The sequence below is a fragment of the Diabrotica undecimpunctata genome, chromosome 3, assembly GCF_040954645.1.
Source record: "Diabrotica undecimpunctata isolate CICGRU chromosome 3, icDiaUnde3, whole genome shotgun sequence".
In the NCBI taxonomy this organism is placed as follows: domain Eukaryota; kingdom Metazoa; phylum Arthropoda; class Insecta; order Coleoptera; family Chrysomelidae; genus Diabrotica; species Diabrotica undecimpunctata.
The window spans coordinates 154,751,622-154,765,990 of record NC_092805.1 but is presented as its reverse complement, the minus strand read 5'-3'; the positions used below and the strand labels follow the sequence as shown (position 1 = coordinate 154,765,990).

Sequence of the window (14,369 nt, the reverse complement as noted above, 5' to 3'; positions counted from 1 at the left end):
ACCTACTGTGCAAAAGAAACGGGTACACTACTATATTTTACAAACAAAATCGTTTATCAAAAGCGTGTCTAAATTCATCGAATTCTCAACTAAGACTGAACATAAGACATAATAACCCATCTATAAACATAACCATAGGAACAATATTATAACAGAAACTTTACAACCACTTGCCTAAATTCTTGTAAAGTGTCTACGTGTGAAATCTCAAATAAAACTGAAGTCCGAAAGCCGCCAGCCGCTTTGAATTAAAAAGTATTCCCGAAACTGCTTTATGACTGTACCTACAAAAGGGCGGCAGTTCATACAATATATAATATTTTCTGACATTTTTTTTTAGATTAGGATGAAAAAAAGGAGTATACATGATAAATGAAACGCATTTAAGTATTATCACGTACTAAATAATTATTATTGTTTGAAGTATTAGAGTTCACAGAATTATCTGAATCATTACTATTTAATTATTGGCATTTATTTTCGTTTTAAAAAAGTATTACCTCAGTGGACTGCTTTTGGCCGCCCCTATTGTTGGCCGCCCGTGTGCGATGCACACTTGGCACACATGGTAGCGGCAACCCTAAATTCATCTTAATACTTTGAATTATATGCAGTAAATACTCTATATTAAGCAGAGATTATGACAAAATTAAGAATTTTAATTTTTAAGGATGTTGAAGCATCATTCAGAATCACAAATTCAGGCATTACCCACAGTTCTCGAGACGGATATCGTAACCTATTTAGAGGAAAAAGCTTTGTCTGAGGAACAGTTGAAATTGGCAATCGAGAAAATTTTACCCAGTTTACCAAAAATTAAAAAAGATTGGAAATCGGACTCAAAAAGGGGATATAATCAAACTTGTGCTAAGTAAGTAGCTACCTTATTTGAAATTTACATTTTTGTAACCAAATAATAAAAAATACCATTTTCTATATTTTTACCAGTTTATTTATTAGAAGCTGGATAAAATCGATGGATAAATATAATTCAAATTCACTTATGTCCAACTTCACGGTCGACAATATGAAATAATTTCTGAAGGCGTAGAGTAAATGTTTTTTTTTTGATTGGCTGATAAGTACACTTAAGGAAACTTCAAACAATGCCTTCTATATGATGTGAATATTCTAATTAGACTACACGCTAAACAGCGTCAAATCCCAATTGATAATCTTACAAATAAAGCGATAACTCATCACTCATAAAGTCCATTGTGTTGTACTTTGTTATTTGCAAGTTTGTACTTTGTACAAGTATTTGCCGGATTAGTTTGATTTATTTTATATAGAATTAATTATACAGCTATATTTGCATATCTCACTAATATATTTTGGTTTTTACAGGTTCATACTACCTCTAAATATTGAGTACCGCAACTCATACTGGCAAATTCAGAATACTAGTAATGGCACGTTTCTTTTATTTAATGCATATTTGGATACTAGATCGGAAAATACACTAGGTCCTACGGTAAGAATTGTAGGAATGATAGATAGATACAAAATAAATTTACCAACATATTGTCAATTTTGGTTTAACGATACAAACAACCCCGTAATAGTAAAAACCTATGAACATAAAATTATTTGGTGGTTCGGAAAACCACAAAAAGGTTATTTTATACCGTATCTTATATCATGCGTGTTGCCAAAGCAGTTAAGTAAACAAGTTCCGGAATCAATTTCATTGGTGGAGAGGGAGTGTGATACTGCAACTAATCGCTTAAGAGTTATATATGACAACCCTGGAAAAAAAGAAGATTTTGCAGTTTGTGTAAAAGGTAAATAGAGTAAATAAAGTTCAATAAGCTCAAACGATTTCTTTACATGATCGTATTGAGTAATATGAGAAGAATCTACTAATGTTTTATTTGATGTTTAGATGGTGCTCTAAATAATTTTTTTGATGTGCTATAATTTTTTTTGATGACATGCAAATAAATTTAAGTAATTTGAAATAAATACAGTAGATCTACTCACACAAAACTTGTTGTACAACGTTTCCTTATCTTTTGGCTTTGCCGAGAGAACTTTTGGTTTCCGGCATTATTAGTACTAGGTATTTCAAAATAAGTCTCTTTTTGTTGCTTAGGAATCCACGAATACTTAAAGTTTTGGGTGTAAACATGCTTGGACAGTGTTTTTTTTGTAAAAAATCTAATTTCTTATAATCGTCCGCAAAATCTGTTTAATATTTCATACAAATACTGCCCCTTGTAAAAAGAATTCTACTAGATTTTGTAACAAAAAACATTTTAAAGGATCCTATAGTGACTTATTGTCCTTTTTTTTTATTTTGCCACAAGTAAAACTCTTTTAACTCAAGTACCACTACATTTTTTATATAGTAATTTACAAGCTCAGTCAGTTCCTGAAAATCATAGATATTTCTGTTTCTTTGTATGTGGTCATCGGTTCCTTTGATTTTATGTGCTTCAGCAGAACGATTGACTTCAGTTGTCAGGGAAGTGTATAGAATCCAATTTTTTTATTCTGGGATGTACAGTTATTTGCCCCAAATTCAAAATGAGAGACATATCTTTCCTTTATTATTACTTTTAATGAAGCGTCAACAATCGACTCAGCCTAACGTCCACCTGAGCTTCATTTTCCTTAACACACATCTCTTATAGAATGCCCCTTATAGAATGTCCCTTATCCTTTTCATTTATTCTTTTTCCTCATGGCCTATTTTTATTCTTCCTTGTTTGTATTGTGCGATTCACTTCGTTAATTATTTCTGTCTCAGTACTATTAACATAAAAAAATGCAGAATAAATAGTAAATTTAGTTAATTAAAGAATAAACCAGAAACTTACCAACCAAGTAGTATCTTCTTTCCTTTGCAGAAGGGCACTGGGCGATTCAGCCCTAACGGTATTGTTCTCTTTGATCGCAGTTTCGCTCACTCAAGTAGTTTGGTGGAACCCACAAAATACCAATTAGGAAAATCAACTCAGAATTTATGTCGTAGATTTCGTATAAGTTTCATGATTAAGAGGAAAAGACTACGCTATGGAAAACGAAAACAAAAAAATCCACAAATGTACCGAAAAATGGTGGCGTAGAAGGCCAATATGTTGTCTTCAATTAATAAGATACCACTTGATAGCCAACATTGTTTTGATCATGAATGATAAAAAATAGTTCTCGTTATCTCATTCAGAAATTAAACGTAAAAGCGGATTTTATATCGCTGATATACAGAACTGCCCAGATAACTTGAAATATAAAACAAAAAATAAATTTTTAGCAAGGATTTTAGTCTGGTGTGCAATACCAATAGCATTTTAAGGCCTTATGCTGGATGGTTCGGGATATCGGGTCAAACCATAACTCACTGGTAGTTAACATCAGACTAAAGCTAAAGATGATAAAGAGTGCAGAAGCACGAAAATACGATTTAGGACCATTAAAAAATGATACCAGACACCAGATACAAACCTATAGAGAAAAAGAATTAAAACATACAGACAAACCTAATAAACCAGATAACGAAATGGCAAAACTACAACAAATTAACCAGACAATCCTAGATAAATATCTTCGCCCAACAACGGTTAAAAAGAAAGAGTGGATTACTGATAAAATCCTAAATATGATGGAGAAATACGATGAAGAAGAGCTAAAAACATAGACATGTGGAAGTATAAACGAATTGACAAAGAAATAAAAAAAAACTATTAGGGAAACCAAAAACAAATGGTTGGAAGATCAATGCAGAGAAATGGAATCATTGGAAAGTAGACATGACTCGTTTAATCTCCACAATAAGGTAAAAGAGGCAGCAGAAATGTACAAACCCAAGAGATCAGGACATATGACTGATGATCATGGCGACCCGGTAATGGACATTGAACAAACAAAGAATATATGGAAGAGATACGTTGAGAAGACATTCGATGACAACAGAGATAACAACCAGATAATTATGGATTAGGACACAGGACCACTAATCACTTAAGATGAAGTCAAAGCCGCAATTAAAAAAAAAATCAAAGCAGGTAAAGCACCAGGGCACGGGAGACGAAGGAGTAAAATGGTTTACGACAACGTTTAATAAAATCTATGACTCAGGAAAAATCCCAGAGAGCTGGTTAAAATCTACATCATCTCTATATCTAAAAAACCTAATGCAAAACAAATGCGAAGAGCATCGTATTATCAATATAATGAGCCACACTCTTAAGACCTTCTTAAAGATAATACACAGAAGAATTTATCAGAAATGCGAGTCACATATCTCACGAACGCAGTTTGGATTCAGGGATGCGTTAAGTACAAGAGAAGCCTTGTTCGCGGTTCAGGTAATATTTTAAAGGTGCAGAGACGTCAACTGCGATATTTATGTATGCTTTATCGACTACCAGAAAGCTTTCGACAGAATCAAGCACGATAAACTCATGGATATACTAAAGGCAACTGATCTGGATAACAAAGACCTTCAAGTACTCAAGAACATATACTACAATCAATTAGCAACCATTCGGGTGAAAGACCAACTAACAGAAGAAGTTGCAATAAAGAGAGGAGTACGACAGGGCTGCATACACTCTCCACTATTATTTAACGTCTATTCGGAACACGTCATGAGCCGCGGTAGTGCTGCTGGTAGTAATCAGCAACAAATACTACAAGTGCCCAGTTATTACTATTTAGGAACCACCATAAACGACCAATGGGATCACTCAGTTGAGATAAAACAAAGAATTGAAAAAGCCAGGTCAGCATTTGTCAGAACGAGCAAGATATTTAAGAGCCACGACCTACCCTTAAAAACGAAAATCCTTTTATTGGGATACTACGTAATTATAGTGCTGCTCTATGGGGTTGAATCATGGACACTAACCGAGGCATCCATGGGAAAACTCGAGGCTTTTGAGATGTGGTGTTATAGACGGACACTGAGGATCTCCTGGGTGGACCGAATAACAAACATTCAGGTTCTACGTCGGATGGATAAAACATGTGAAATTATATCCACAGTGAAACAGCGCAAGCTAGAATATCTTGAATATATAATGTGAAACGATCATAGATGTAACCTGCTGCAATTTATATTACAGGGAAAGGTCTACGGAAAGAGGGGACCAGGAAGAAAAAGAATATCTTGGCTCCAGAACTTACGAAAATGGTTTTTCTTGACCACTTCAGGACTATTTCGAGCTGCGGTCAATAAAGTTAGAATTGCCATGCTAGTAGTCAACATCCGTAACGGATAGGCACCACAAGAAGAAGATGCATGCTGGGTATATAAGAGGCTATGAATTCCAATATTTATATTGAGTATTGCCTTGTGATTGAAATTGGTTGATTTTATTAATGCACATCACCTTAACAATATATTTTTCTTTTATTTTTACGATTATATTATATTAACTTGAACAATATTGATTAGAGATCCACAACATTTCATTTATTTGGCCTGAAAATGACAAGAGGCCAAAATCCCAGACTCATCCGATTAAAAATTTTGGAAAATATTAAGTAGACAAGTTTACGATAATGCTTGGAAAACCGAAAACGAACAGTTGCGATACCGAATATTTAAAAAAAATCGCGAAGTAGAAAACCACACCATCGAGAACATGATAAACCTTTAAGTTGAATTTGAATTGTGTTTGTAATAAATCAGTTATTAAGAAATACCTTATTACTATATTACCTAATATAAAAATATGATTTAAATATATTTTACCTTTTTAATAAAATCCTTCTGTAATACCCATTTATTTTTCAAAAACTTTTATTGTGTGCGTTATCTGAAAATTCGGAATACGCAAAAGAAAAAGAGAAAACCAAAAGCAAGATGACAATAAGACATGACCAAAACTGGTAAAACATATTAAATGAGAACTTAAGAGCGCTACAATTGAAAGGATCTTCAGAATTTTTTAAGGAATTTGAAATTCAATAAATTTTACAAAGAATTAAGTACTTGAGATACTGTTGAGATTATTTAAACTTTTATAAATAAAGTGTTATTCAACATTAACACCCATATTCTTTGCTTTTAGGCTTAAGTTTTCCAAACGATATTTCTTCTAGACTATCGGAGTGGATAGAATTGTTAAATGCTACGGGCGTAAATAAAATTTTCTTCTACGAGCTCTACACACATCCGAATATAAGAAAAATTTTGAATTATTACGAAAAAATAGGAAAAGTACGTCTTTAAAAAAATTGTTGATTTTTTAAAACTACTTTTTAGAAATTGTCCAAAGATAACGCAGTCAAAATATTTCCATTTATGTTTAAGATCCAAGTTACTCCTATAACATTACCCGGAGGCGCGTCTAATGTTCCGTTTTTACAACATTTTTATCTACAGAAACAAAGTATAAGAAAAAGACTTAATGAAATTGTACCATACAACGATTGCTATTACAGAAATATGTATCGATATAAGTAAGTATGTGTGATATACTTTTGTGATTGAAATGTGAATTTTGTTTATTAATTTTCGTACGCCTGCTTGTTACTTACTTACTTTCCGTGTCCGGAACACCAACAGCTTTACCTTTTGTGTTTCCAATGGTTGGCCACATATATGGCCCTGTCATTCGCTAAGAATAGGTCTTCTTTTGTGCAGGTCTCTCTCATCGCTGTGTATGATAGTAGGTGACTATTTTGAACTGCGTAACAGTCGCAGGTATCCTCATTTCTTCTGGTTACTAGCACAACGTGAAACGCCATTTCTTAATCTGTTTAGCGCTTTCCATGTAGGATACGGCAAATTGTCTCCAGTAGCCATGGGACTAAATATGTTGTAGCTGACGCTTGCCATAGGTGTCTTTGGCTCTTCGGGAAGGGATCGTGATTTTTTTCAGAAAGCTTTTCTGAGATTTTAATCTACTTGGCTGAACTTGGTGGTCATACAAGGGGTGTCTTCGATCCACCTCCTGCTGCTTTCGTTCTATCTCTGACGTGACTTATCTTTTGATAGCAGGTGGAGCGATTCCAATTATAGGATAGACCTAGTCGATAGGTGTCGGTTTCAGGCAACTAGATATTATACGAACCGTTTCATTTAACGCAACATTGCCGTTTTTAGCGTGAGCAGAGTTTTCCCACACTGCTGCTCCAAACTCGGCAGCAGAAAAACATAATGCTACGGCAGAAGTACGGAGAGTGTGTGGTTGTGCTCCCCATTTTGTGTTTGTTAGTTTGTGGATGATATTATTTCTGGCGCTTACTTTTTTCTTGATATCTTGACAGTGATATCGATGAGACAGAGTTCTATCCAGACGTACGTCGAGGTATTTTGACATCTCATTATATTCCAGCATCTGATCACGCCATTCTACCTCCAGTGTCCTTCGGACATGCTTGTTTCTAAGATAGAAAGCACACACCTGGGTTTTTGTAGGATTTGGTTTCAGATGGTTTTTGTCATAGTATAAGTCTTCTAGGGCATCTGTTAGTTTTATTTCGACTTCATTGAAGGTACTTTCCTGAGCTGCCACAGCTGTATCATCCGCGTAAATAAATTGTCTTGTTTGTTGGTTTTTGGGTTGGTGGTTGGTGTAAATGTTGTATAGCCATGGCGCGAGGACACTTCCCTGTGGGAGTCCATTTTTTTATTCCTTCACCGACTATTCTTGGACTGGAGCGTTACGTAGAAGCGTTTTTTCTGGAGAAGACATTTCATTAACCTTGTTAGTCGGAAATCCTTTGCAATTTTATAGAGTTTAACCAGCAGCCGTTGGTAGTTAACTGTGTCATAGGCGGCAGTCAGGTCTATGAACGCTACTCCTGTTATTTCTTTTCGTTCAAACCCATCTTCAATATGTTGGGTGAGATTAAGAGTTTGACTACAGCAGCATTTTCCGGGTTCAAACCCTGCTGTTTATGAATAATTTTAGTGTCCACAGATCCAGCGATCCGGTTCAGTATCATTCTTTCGAACACCTTGGAAAAGTGACACAAAAGAGGGACAGGTCTAAAACTCTTTGTATCCGCCGGATCCTTTCCTGTTTTTAAGAGGGCCACCACTCTAGCTTTCCTCCAGATTTTGGGGATTTGGAATGTAGGGACGCAACAGTTCATTACTTTTACGAGCCACTCTAGGGTTTTTGGTCCAAAGTGCTTTATGTGTTCTGTTTATACATCGTCTGGGCCAGCTGCTTTATTATCTTTCAGTTAGTGGATCGCAGCTCTCATCCCCTCCAGACAAAAGGAGGTACCTAGAACATCCTCTTTTTCGTCAATATTTCGTTGTACTCTCACTTTGTTCTTACTTCATGTCGTCTTAACCATTTCTCAGGAGACGATGGGCTATCTGATCGGGTGTGACTTTTGTCAGATTGGGTGCCAGAGCGGCGGAATTGTTGCCAAGATTCCGAATTAATTTCCAAGCGCGTCTGCTTTATGCATGCATAGGTAATAATGTATCTCTCTCAAAAATGACTTACACTCTGATGGTGATATCTCTTTTTTTATGGGAAGGTAGTGGTAAATCTTTTAAAGACCGTACCAGGCCGTATCCCAGTAAGAACGACTGGCGTATGTTGGATTGAGGATGTAATTGTGCTCACAGATACATCCACAGCTCCCTATCTACTAACTAAACTTCACCTTATTTGGACTGTTCATGCGGTACGGTAGGTTTTCTCCGGAACGGTGTATGACAATAAAAGTCCCTCTTCTCTCTCATGCTTTTTCTCTCTTTCATTCTTTTCCTTTTACCTTCGCAACAGAGAACTCTTTAATATTTTCTTCTTTCTGACAACTGTGTAATTTATTTTTGTCAATATGTAACCTTTCCTCTCCTTTCTGGGTAGATTATGAAGGAGCCGTCCAATGGTAGGAACTGAGGAAAAAAGTGATAAATGTCTTTTTCACCACACCATATCCATTCTGCAGCATTCAAAATTCATACCTTCGTCTAGACTACCCTATATGTAACGTTCGTCACTTTCTAATTATAAATTAAACATTAATAGTCTTTTATAACCACTAATAGTTAGACAATCCACTAGATAACTATGATAGAATTTGGCATGCGCAACTGGATTTGAGATCTGACACCCTCTTCCACGTTATATTCACTTCCGATCAAGACTTGAAACTAGCAACACCTCTAGTATAATGGCGGTATCCAACTTATTGTTGGAGGATAAGTTGGACACCGCCACTATGCTACAGGTTGTTATGTTGTGATAATATTAATCATAATAATCATTTACTATAATTTTAATTAAACATATTTACCAGGGAAGGCTTTAATAGTCCTTCAGATCTCCTTGTAAGGTATTTGTGTACACATCCAACCAAAAAATTTTTTTTTTTTTAAATATATGTTAGAGGACTAGTCCGTCAGATTAGTTTTTCGTTTCACATGAGATATTTTTTTAATCGAATGTAATAGTGTAGAAATATTTTTTAGTAGGCGAGAAGGTTGTAGTTTCCAAGCTAGGGGTTTTTTATGTTGTTATAATGCTAAGGTTTACATACAAGGGTTTATAGTTTATAATTGAGGATGTCAATATATTTAAAGTTAGGTTTATGCGATACATAATAGGTGAAGGGTAATATAGGTTAAATTAATTATTAATTGTATATGTTCTATAATAAAATAGAATTAAATTGGGTTGTACATAATATATTTTTAATTGGAATTTTTTTTCTTATTTTCATAAATTAATTAAAGCAACCATTACAGCAATATATTATACTTTGAAAAGTAACCTTGATACTTTCCTGGCGCCGACAATTTTTTTTTTAGTTCGTTCTTTATTTCAGTATTCATTCCTTGTTCACTTATACTTAATTATATAAGTTGTTCATATTCATTTTCGGGTAACTGTCTTTTAGAGGCATGCAAATTGGCCGAATTCTTCCCGAGTTAATTAGTGATTCTCTGGCATAGTCTGCTAGCTAAGCGGAATTAGGTCCCACAATATTATGTTGTGAGCACATCTCTTTTATCTTTGTGTCGTTGGCCACCACATCCGCCAACCCCTCATTCTTGTTAAATTGGTGCTTACCACAAAAGCACAACTATATAATTTTTACTTACATTGGCGCCCAACGTGGGGCCAATTACTGAACAAAAACTAATAAATCCAAAACAACTGTACTTCTTCCCCTTCTCAATAACTAAATAAAACTTTGTTCTGCAACTGGAATCATTTGTCTAAAATAAAAACCCAAAACAGATTCTTCAAACTTTTTTGTCCAGTTAGTTGGATACCTCCACTCTGCTACAGATGGTGCTAGTTTTAAGTCTTGATCGAAAGTGAATATCACGTGGAAGAGCGCGTCAGATCTCAAGTTCAGTTGCGCATGCGCATCTCAAATTCTATCATAGTCATCAAATTGAAATTCCTATACAGGTAATATGGATTGTCTAACTATTAGTTGTTATAAAAGATTATTGATATTTAAATTATAATTAGAAAGAGAGAAACGTACCATTAGCATATTTTTCTATTTTTTCTACCACTTCGTTATGCTGCTATTCGTAGCTATTATTTTCTCCTGGTCATTTTTCTCGTAGGTTTCTGCCTTTATATTCGATGGATGGGCATCACACCCGCGATTACTTGTATGGCTACCGTTGATGTTGTTCTCTATGCACGTGCTACCCTTAGTAGTGCTTTTCTCTGGACTTTATCTGGCATTCTCGTATATTGCTTAATGTAATATACTTTTATATTGTAAGTATACTGAAAATCATCAACATTCCTGGTTGAAAATATTGGACTAGTTTGGGCTCACATTCACTGTTTTGAGCTGCTTAATTAATAAATAGTAATTTCCATTACTTTGAATGAAATTTATTCATAATAGACTAAATGTAACATTTAGTCATTTTATTTAAATATTAAAATATGTCAGTCAGTAATTTTTTTCCTAAGGTACATTATTGTGATCGATACAGATGAAGTGATAGTTCCTATGAAAGATGACAACTTAAACGCACTGATGCATAGAGTAAAAATGAAATTATTAGCAAAAGGAAAAATTGAACGGGGAGCTGCATATACTGTGACAAATGCCCATTTTGTTAATCGTACAACTCAGGATAAAACTATTCCTAAGTAAGTATAAATGGAAGGTAATAATCTAAGAAGTCCCTTTATTGATAGATGTCTATGGGTTTCTAAACAGATAATGTTATAATTAGTTTAGGTGATGACTCCCAATCGTAAAATGAAGAGGAAGTAGAAGATTGTAAAACTGAGTAGAAAAATCCATATGCCTAAAGTAATGTGTACTAAAATCGTATTCGGCTCTGGCTTGCTCAGTTCTTGATCTAATTTCACAGTAATTCTCTGTGTTCCAATTTAACTGATATCTTATATACACTTCCTTATTGCACGCTAAGATGGTCACTGATTTATTTAACAGATTTGATTTGAAAGCGACAAGCGGCAAAAAACGCTAAACAAAAGTTCCATTTTGTATCATCTAGAAAAACTACGTTTTTATCGCAAGTTGCGTAGAGACAAAAACGCGGCGTTCACTAAAGGAATTATCTTTATGTATATAATTGATGGATTCGTCCGTTACTTGATGGAAATTCATTTTATGTAACAATAAAACACTGAAAACTTTGTTTTCAAAACTTCCACAAAATTTATTTTAAATTCTTATCACTACAGCTGTTTCGGCTGATTGCCTTTCTCAAGTGATCTGTTTTTGGCATGGGTTTACAATTTATAGTCTCTAATGAAATAGGTTGAGGAGGGGAGAACTGTTTGTCTAAAAGCTGGTCATTCAGAATTATATCTGTGTTTTTAAACAGGAAATCAACAAATTAAAAAACAGACGCATTTAAATTTGATTTATGCCAGATGATGATTGCATCCAACATTCCTCTATATAAAGTTAATAACCCTAGTTTTAAATACTTTTTCGAAAAATATCTTAATAAATACTTACCGGACGAGAGTACTTTGAGAAAACATACTGTGGAAAAATGTTGAGTGGAATGTATTTCAAAAATTAAGCGGGAGTTAGAGGGCAATTTTTTGTATATTATCGTGGATGAAACGACAGATGTATGCGGCAGGTATATAGCTAATTTAATGATTGGAATTTTTAACGAAAACTTTGCGAGGAAACCTTATTTAGTTGCCGTTAAAGAATTGGAAAAAACAAACAATTTAACAATAAGTCGATTTATACAAGATAGTTTAACAAACCTCTTTTTACCCAACGCTATACCAGTGAATAAAATAGTTTTAATGCTTTCAGATGCTGCGGCATATATGTTAAAAGCTGCTGTTAATTTAAAGATTTTTTATCCTAATTTAATTCATTGAACTTGTGTAGCCCACGGGGTAAATAGAATTGCTTAAAAAATAAGAAATCTGTTTCCGTTGGTAAATAATTTTATAAATTTTATGAAAAAAGTTTTTGTAAAGGCTCCGTTGAGGGTGCAAATATATAAACAAAGACGGTGTCCCTTTGCCACCTAAACCAGTAATTACAATGTGGGGAACCTGGCTCGAAGCAGTTTTTTTTTGCTTTGAACACTGCAATGAAATAGAAATAGTTATGTCAGAATTTGATTATGATATTTCCGAAGCCATTCGAGAAGCAAAAAAAATATTAAAAAATCCCAAATTGAAACAGGAACTCGCTTATATCAATGACAATTATAAATTAATAGTTGCCACAATTATTAGAAAAACAAGAGATAAATCTATGTGAGTCAGGAAAATTAATAGATAATTCAAAGACGAAAATTAAATCGGCACCTGGAAGTAACGGTCAATTAATTTAAAAAAAGAATGAAATATGTTTTCGACAAGAATGAAGGTTTTTCGTTTTTATCTAATGTTGCTAAAGTTTTGAATGGGACATTTTCCGAGGAATTTCCAATTATGCCAGATTTATTATCCGCTCTGAAATATGCTCCAATTACATCTGTCGATGTCGAACGTTCGTTTTCAATGTACAAATTAATTTTAAGTGATCGAAGACATAGTTCTAAGACCAAAAATATTGAAAAATATTTAGTTGTTTCTATTAATGATAAAATTTTAAGTGGTTACAATGTTTAATTATTAATTTACAGTTATTTAGTTACTAGTTTATTTATACTAATGTTGTGATTATGATGTGTAAATATACCTGCCTTAAGTTAATATTACGTTAATTCACCTGGTACAATAAATAATAAGTTATATTCCTTTATTGCCTATATTTTGTCTAAATGTTAATATTCCTGCCTTTTTTAATAAAAATCTTTGCCTATATAGTCGCCTTTTTCTTCAATTTTTGTTGCCTATAAATCCGAGCTTTAGCAATAACCGTTTATGTGTAACATTTAACATCAAATTTCAACAAAAAAAAACCAAAGTGAACATATGCATACATATTGTTAGAAAAGATGATTTTTTGGTTATATTATAAACGTAAATAAAAAAAAATACATAATTTCAACTATGACTAAATAATACGTTTTTCTCATTTTTTTCAAAACTATGCAATTTGCACGTTGACGGTTATTGTACCAAGCCCTTCAATTGTTCAAGTTATTATAATTAAAAAAAAAGTGGAGTCAATTTAATTGAAATATGTAAATAGATGTATTTTAAACATTTACTTTTAATAGTGCACATTACTTGCAAAAATATTGTTAAGTTTTCATTTGTTTTATTTGTTGTTCTTAATTTTCTGCAATTTTAAATATATATCATACTAATTTTTAGGCACATGTACATGCTTCGACATACATACAGAGACGAGAAAATGCACGCTAAAGACTTCCTTAAGTCTATTGTAAACACTGAAAAAGTGTTAACACTTTTCAATCATTTCCCACTGGGATGTCTTAAACCTGGACCTTGTCTCAAATATCATATAGATTCTGAAGACGCGCATTTGCAGCACTACAGAGAAAATTGTAAAGTCAAATGCAAAGAGGAACAACAATCCATTGTAACCGATGAATCAATTTGGAAATATAAAGATATAGTAATAAAAAGAGTAAAGAACACATTAGCGGACACAGGACTGATTAAAAAAAATTAACAATTGTAACACTATTTGTTATATTAAAACATATTTATTGTATTATCTTTCTACATTTCTTTGTTTCTTAGATAGCTTTAATCTTACGTCAAAGAAAAACATCCAATATAGAGGAATGTAGTGTAAATATACGTACACAATAAAGGCAATGACATTCTTCTCTACAACTTTGGAATTATTTATTTCTGAAGTTTCTTCTACAACTAGTATAAACCTATTCAAATATGTGACAATGGTCTGCTTCATAAAACGATCATAGTGATTCTTGAATTGTATAAGAAACCTAGTAAAAGATAGGATTAATAATGGTGTTATATAAAAAAATATATAAATACTTACTGAATGCAAGAGACATACCTCTAGGAATAATCAAAACG

At 33.5% G+C, this 14,369-nt stretch overlaps 1 protein-coding gene across 3 annotated transcripts in view; it reads left to right on the top strand.

Annotated features, from left to right (window-relative positions):
• LOC140436252 (uncharacterized) overlaps positions 1 to 14,127 on the top strand; it is a 36,197-nt gene extending 22,070 nt beyond the window's left edge. For 2 of the 3 annotated variants that reach the window (XM_072524950.1, XM_072524951.1), the window contains exons 3-8: positions 671 to 871; positions 1,348 to 1,784; positions 6,021 to 6,169; positions 6,263 to 6,411; positions 10,866 to 11,048; positions 13,671 to 14,126. In XM_072524950.1, coding sequence (XP_072381051.1) covers positions 671 to 871; positions 1,348 to 1,784; positions 6,021 to 6,169; positions 6,263 to 6,411; positions 10,866 to 11,048; positions 13,671 to 13,992 — 1,441 coding nt within the window. In that variant the 3' untranslated portion in view covers positions 13,993 to 14,126. Of the gene's footprint in view, positions 1 to 670; positions 872 to 1,347; positions 1,785 to 6,020; positions 6,170 to 6,262; positions 6,412 to 10,865; positions 11,049 to 13,670 lie in introns of all 3 variants that reach the window. The other variant, XM_072524952.1, reaches the window with a different exon arrangement.
• The last annotated feature ends 242 nt before the right edge of the window (positions 14,128 to 14,369 follow it).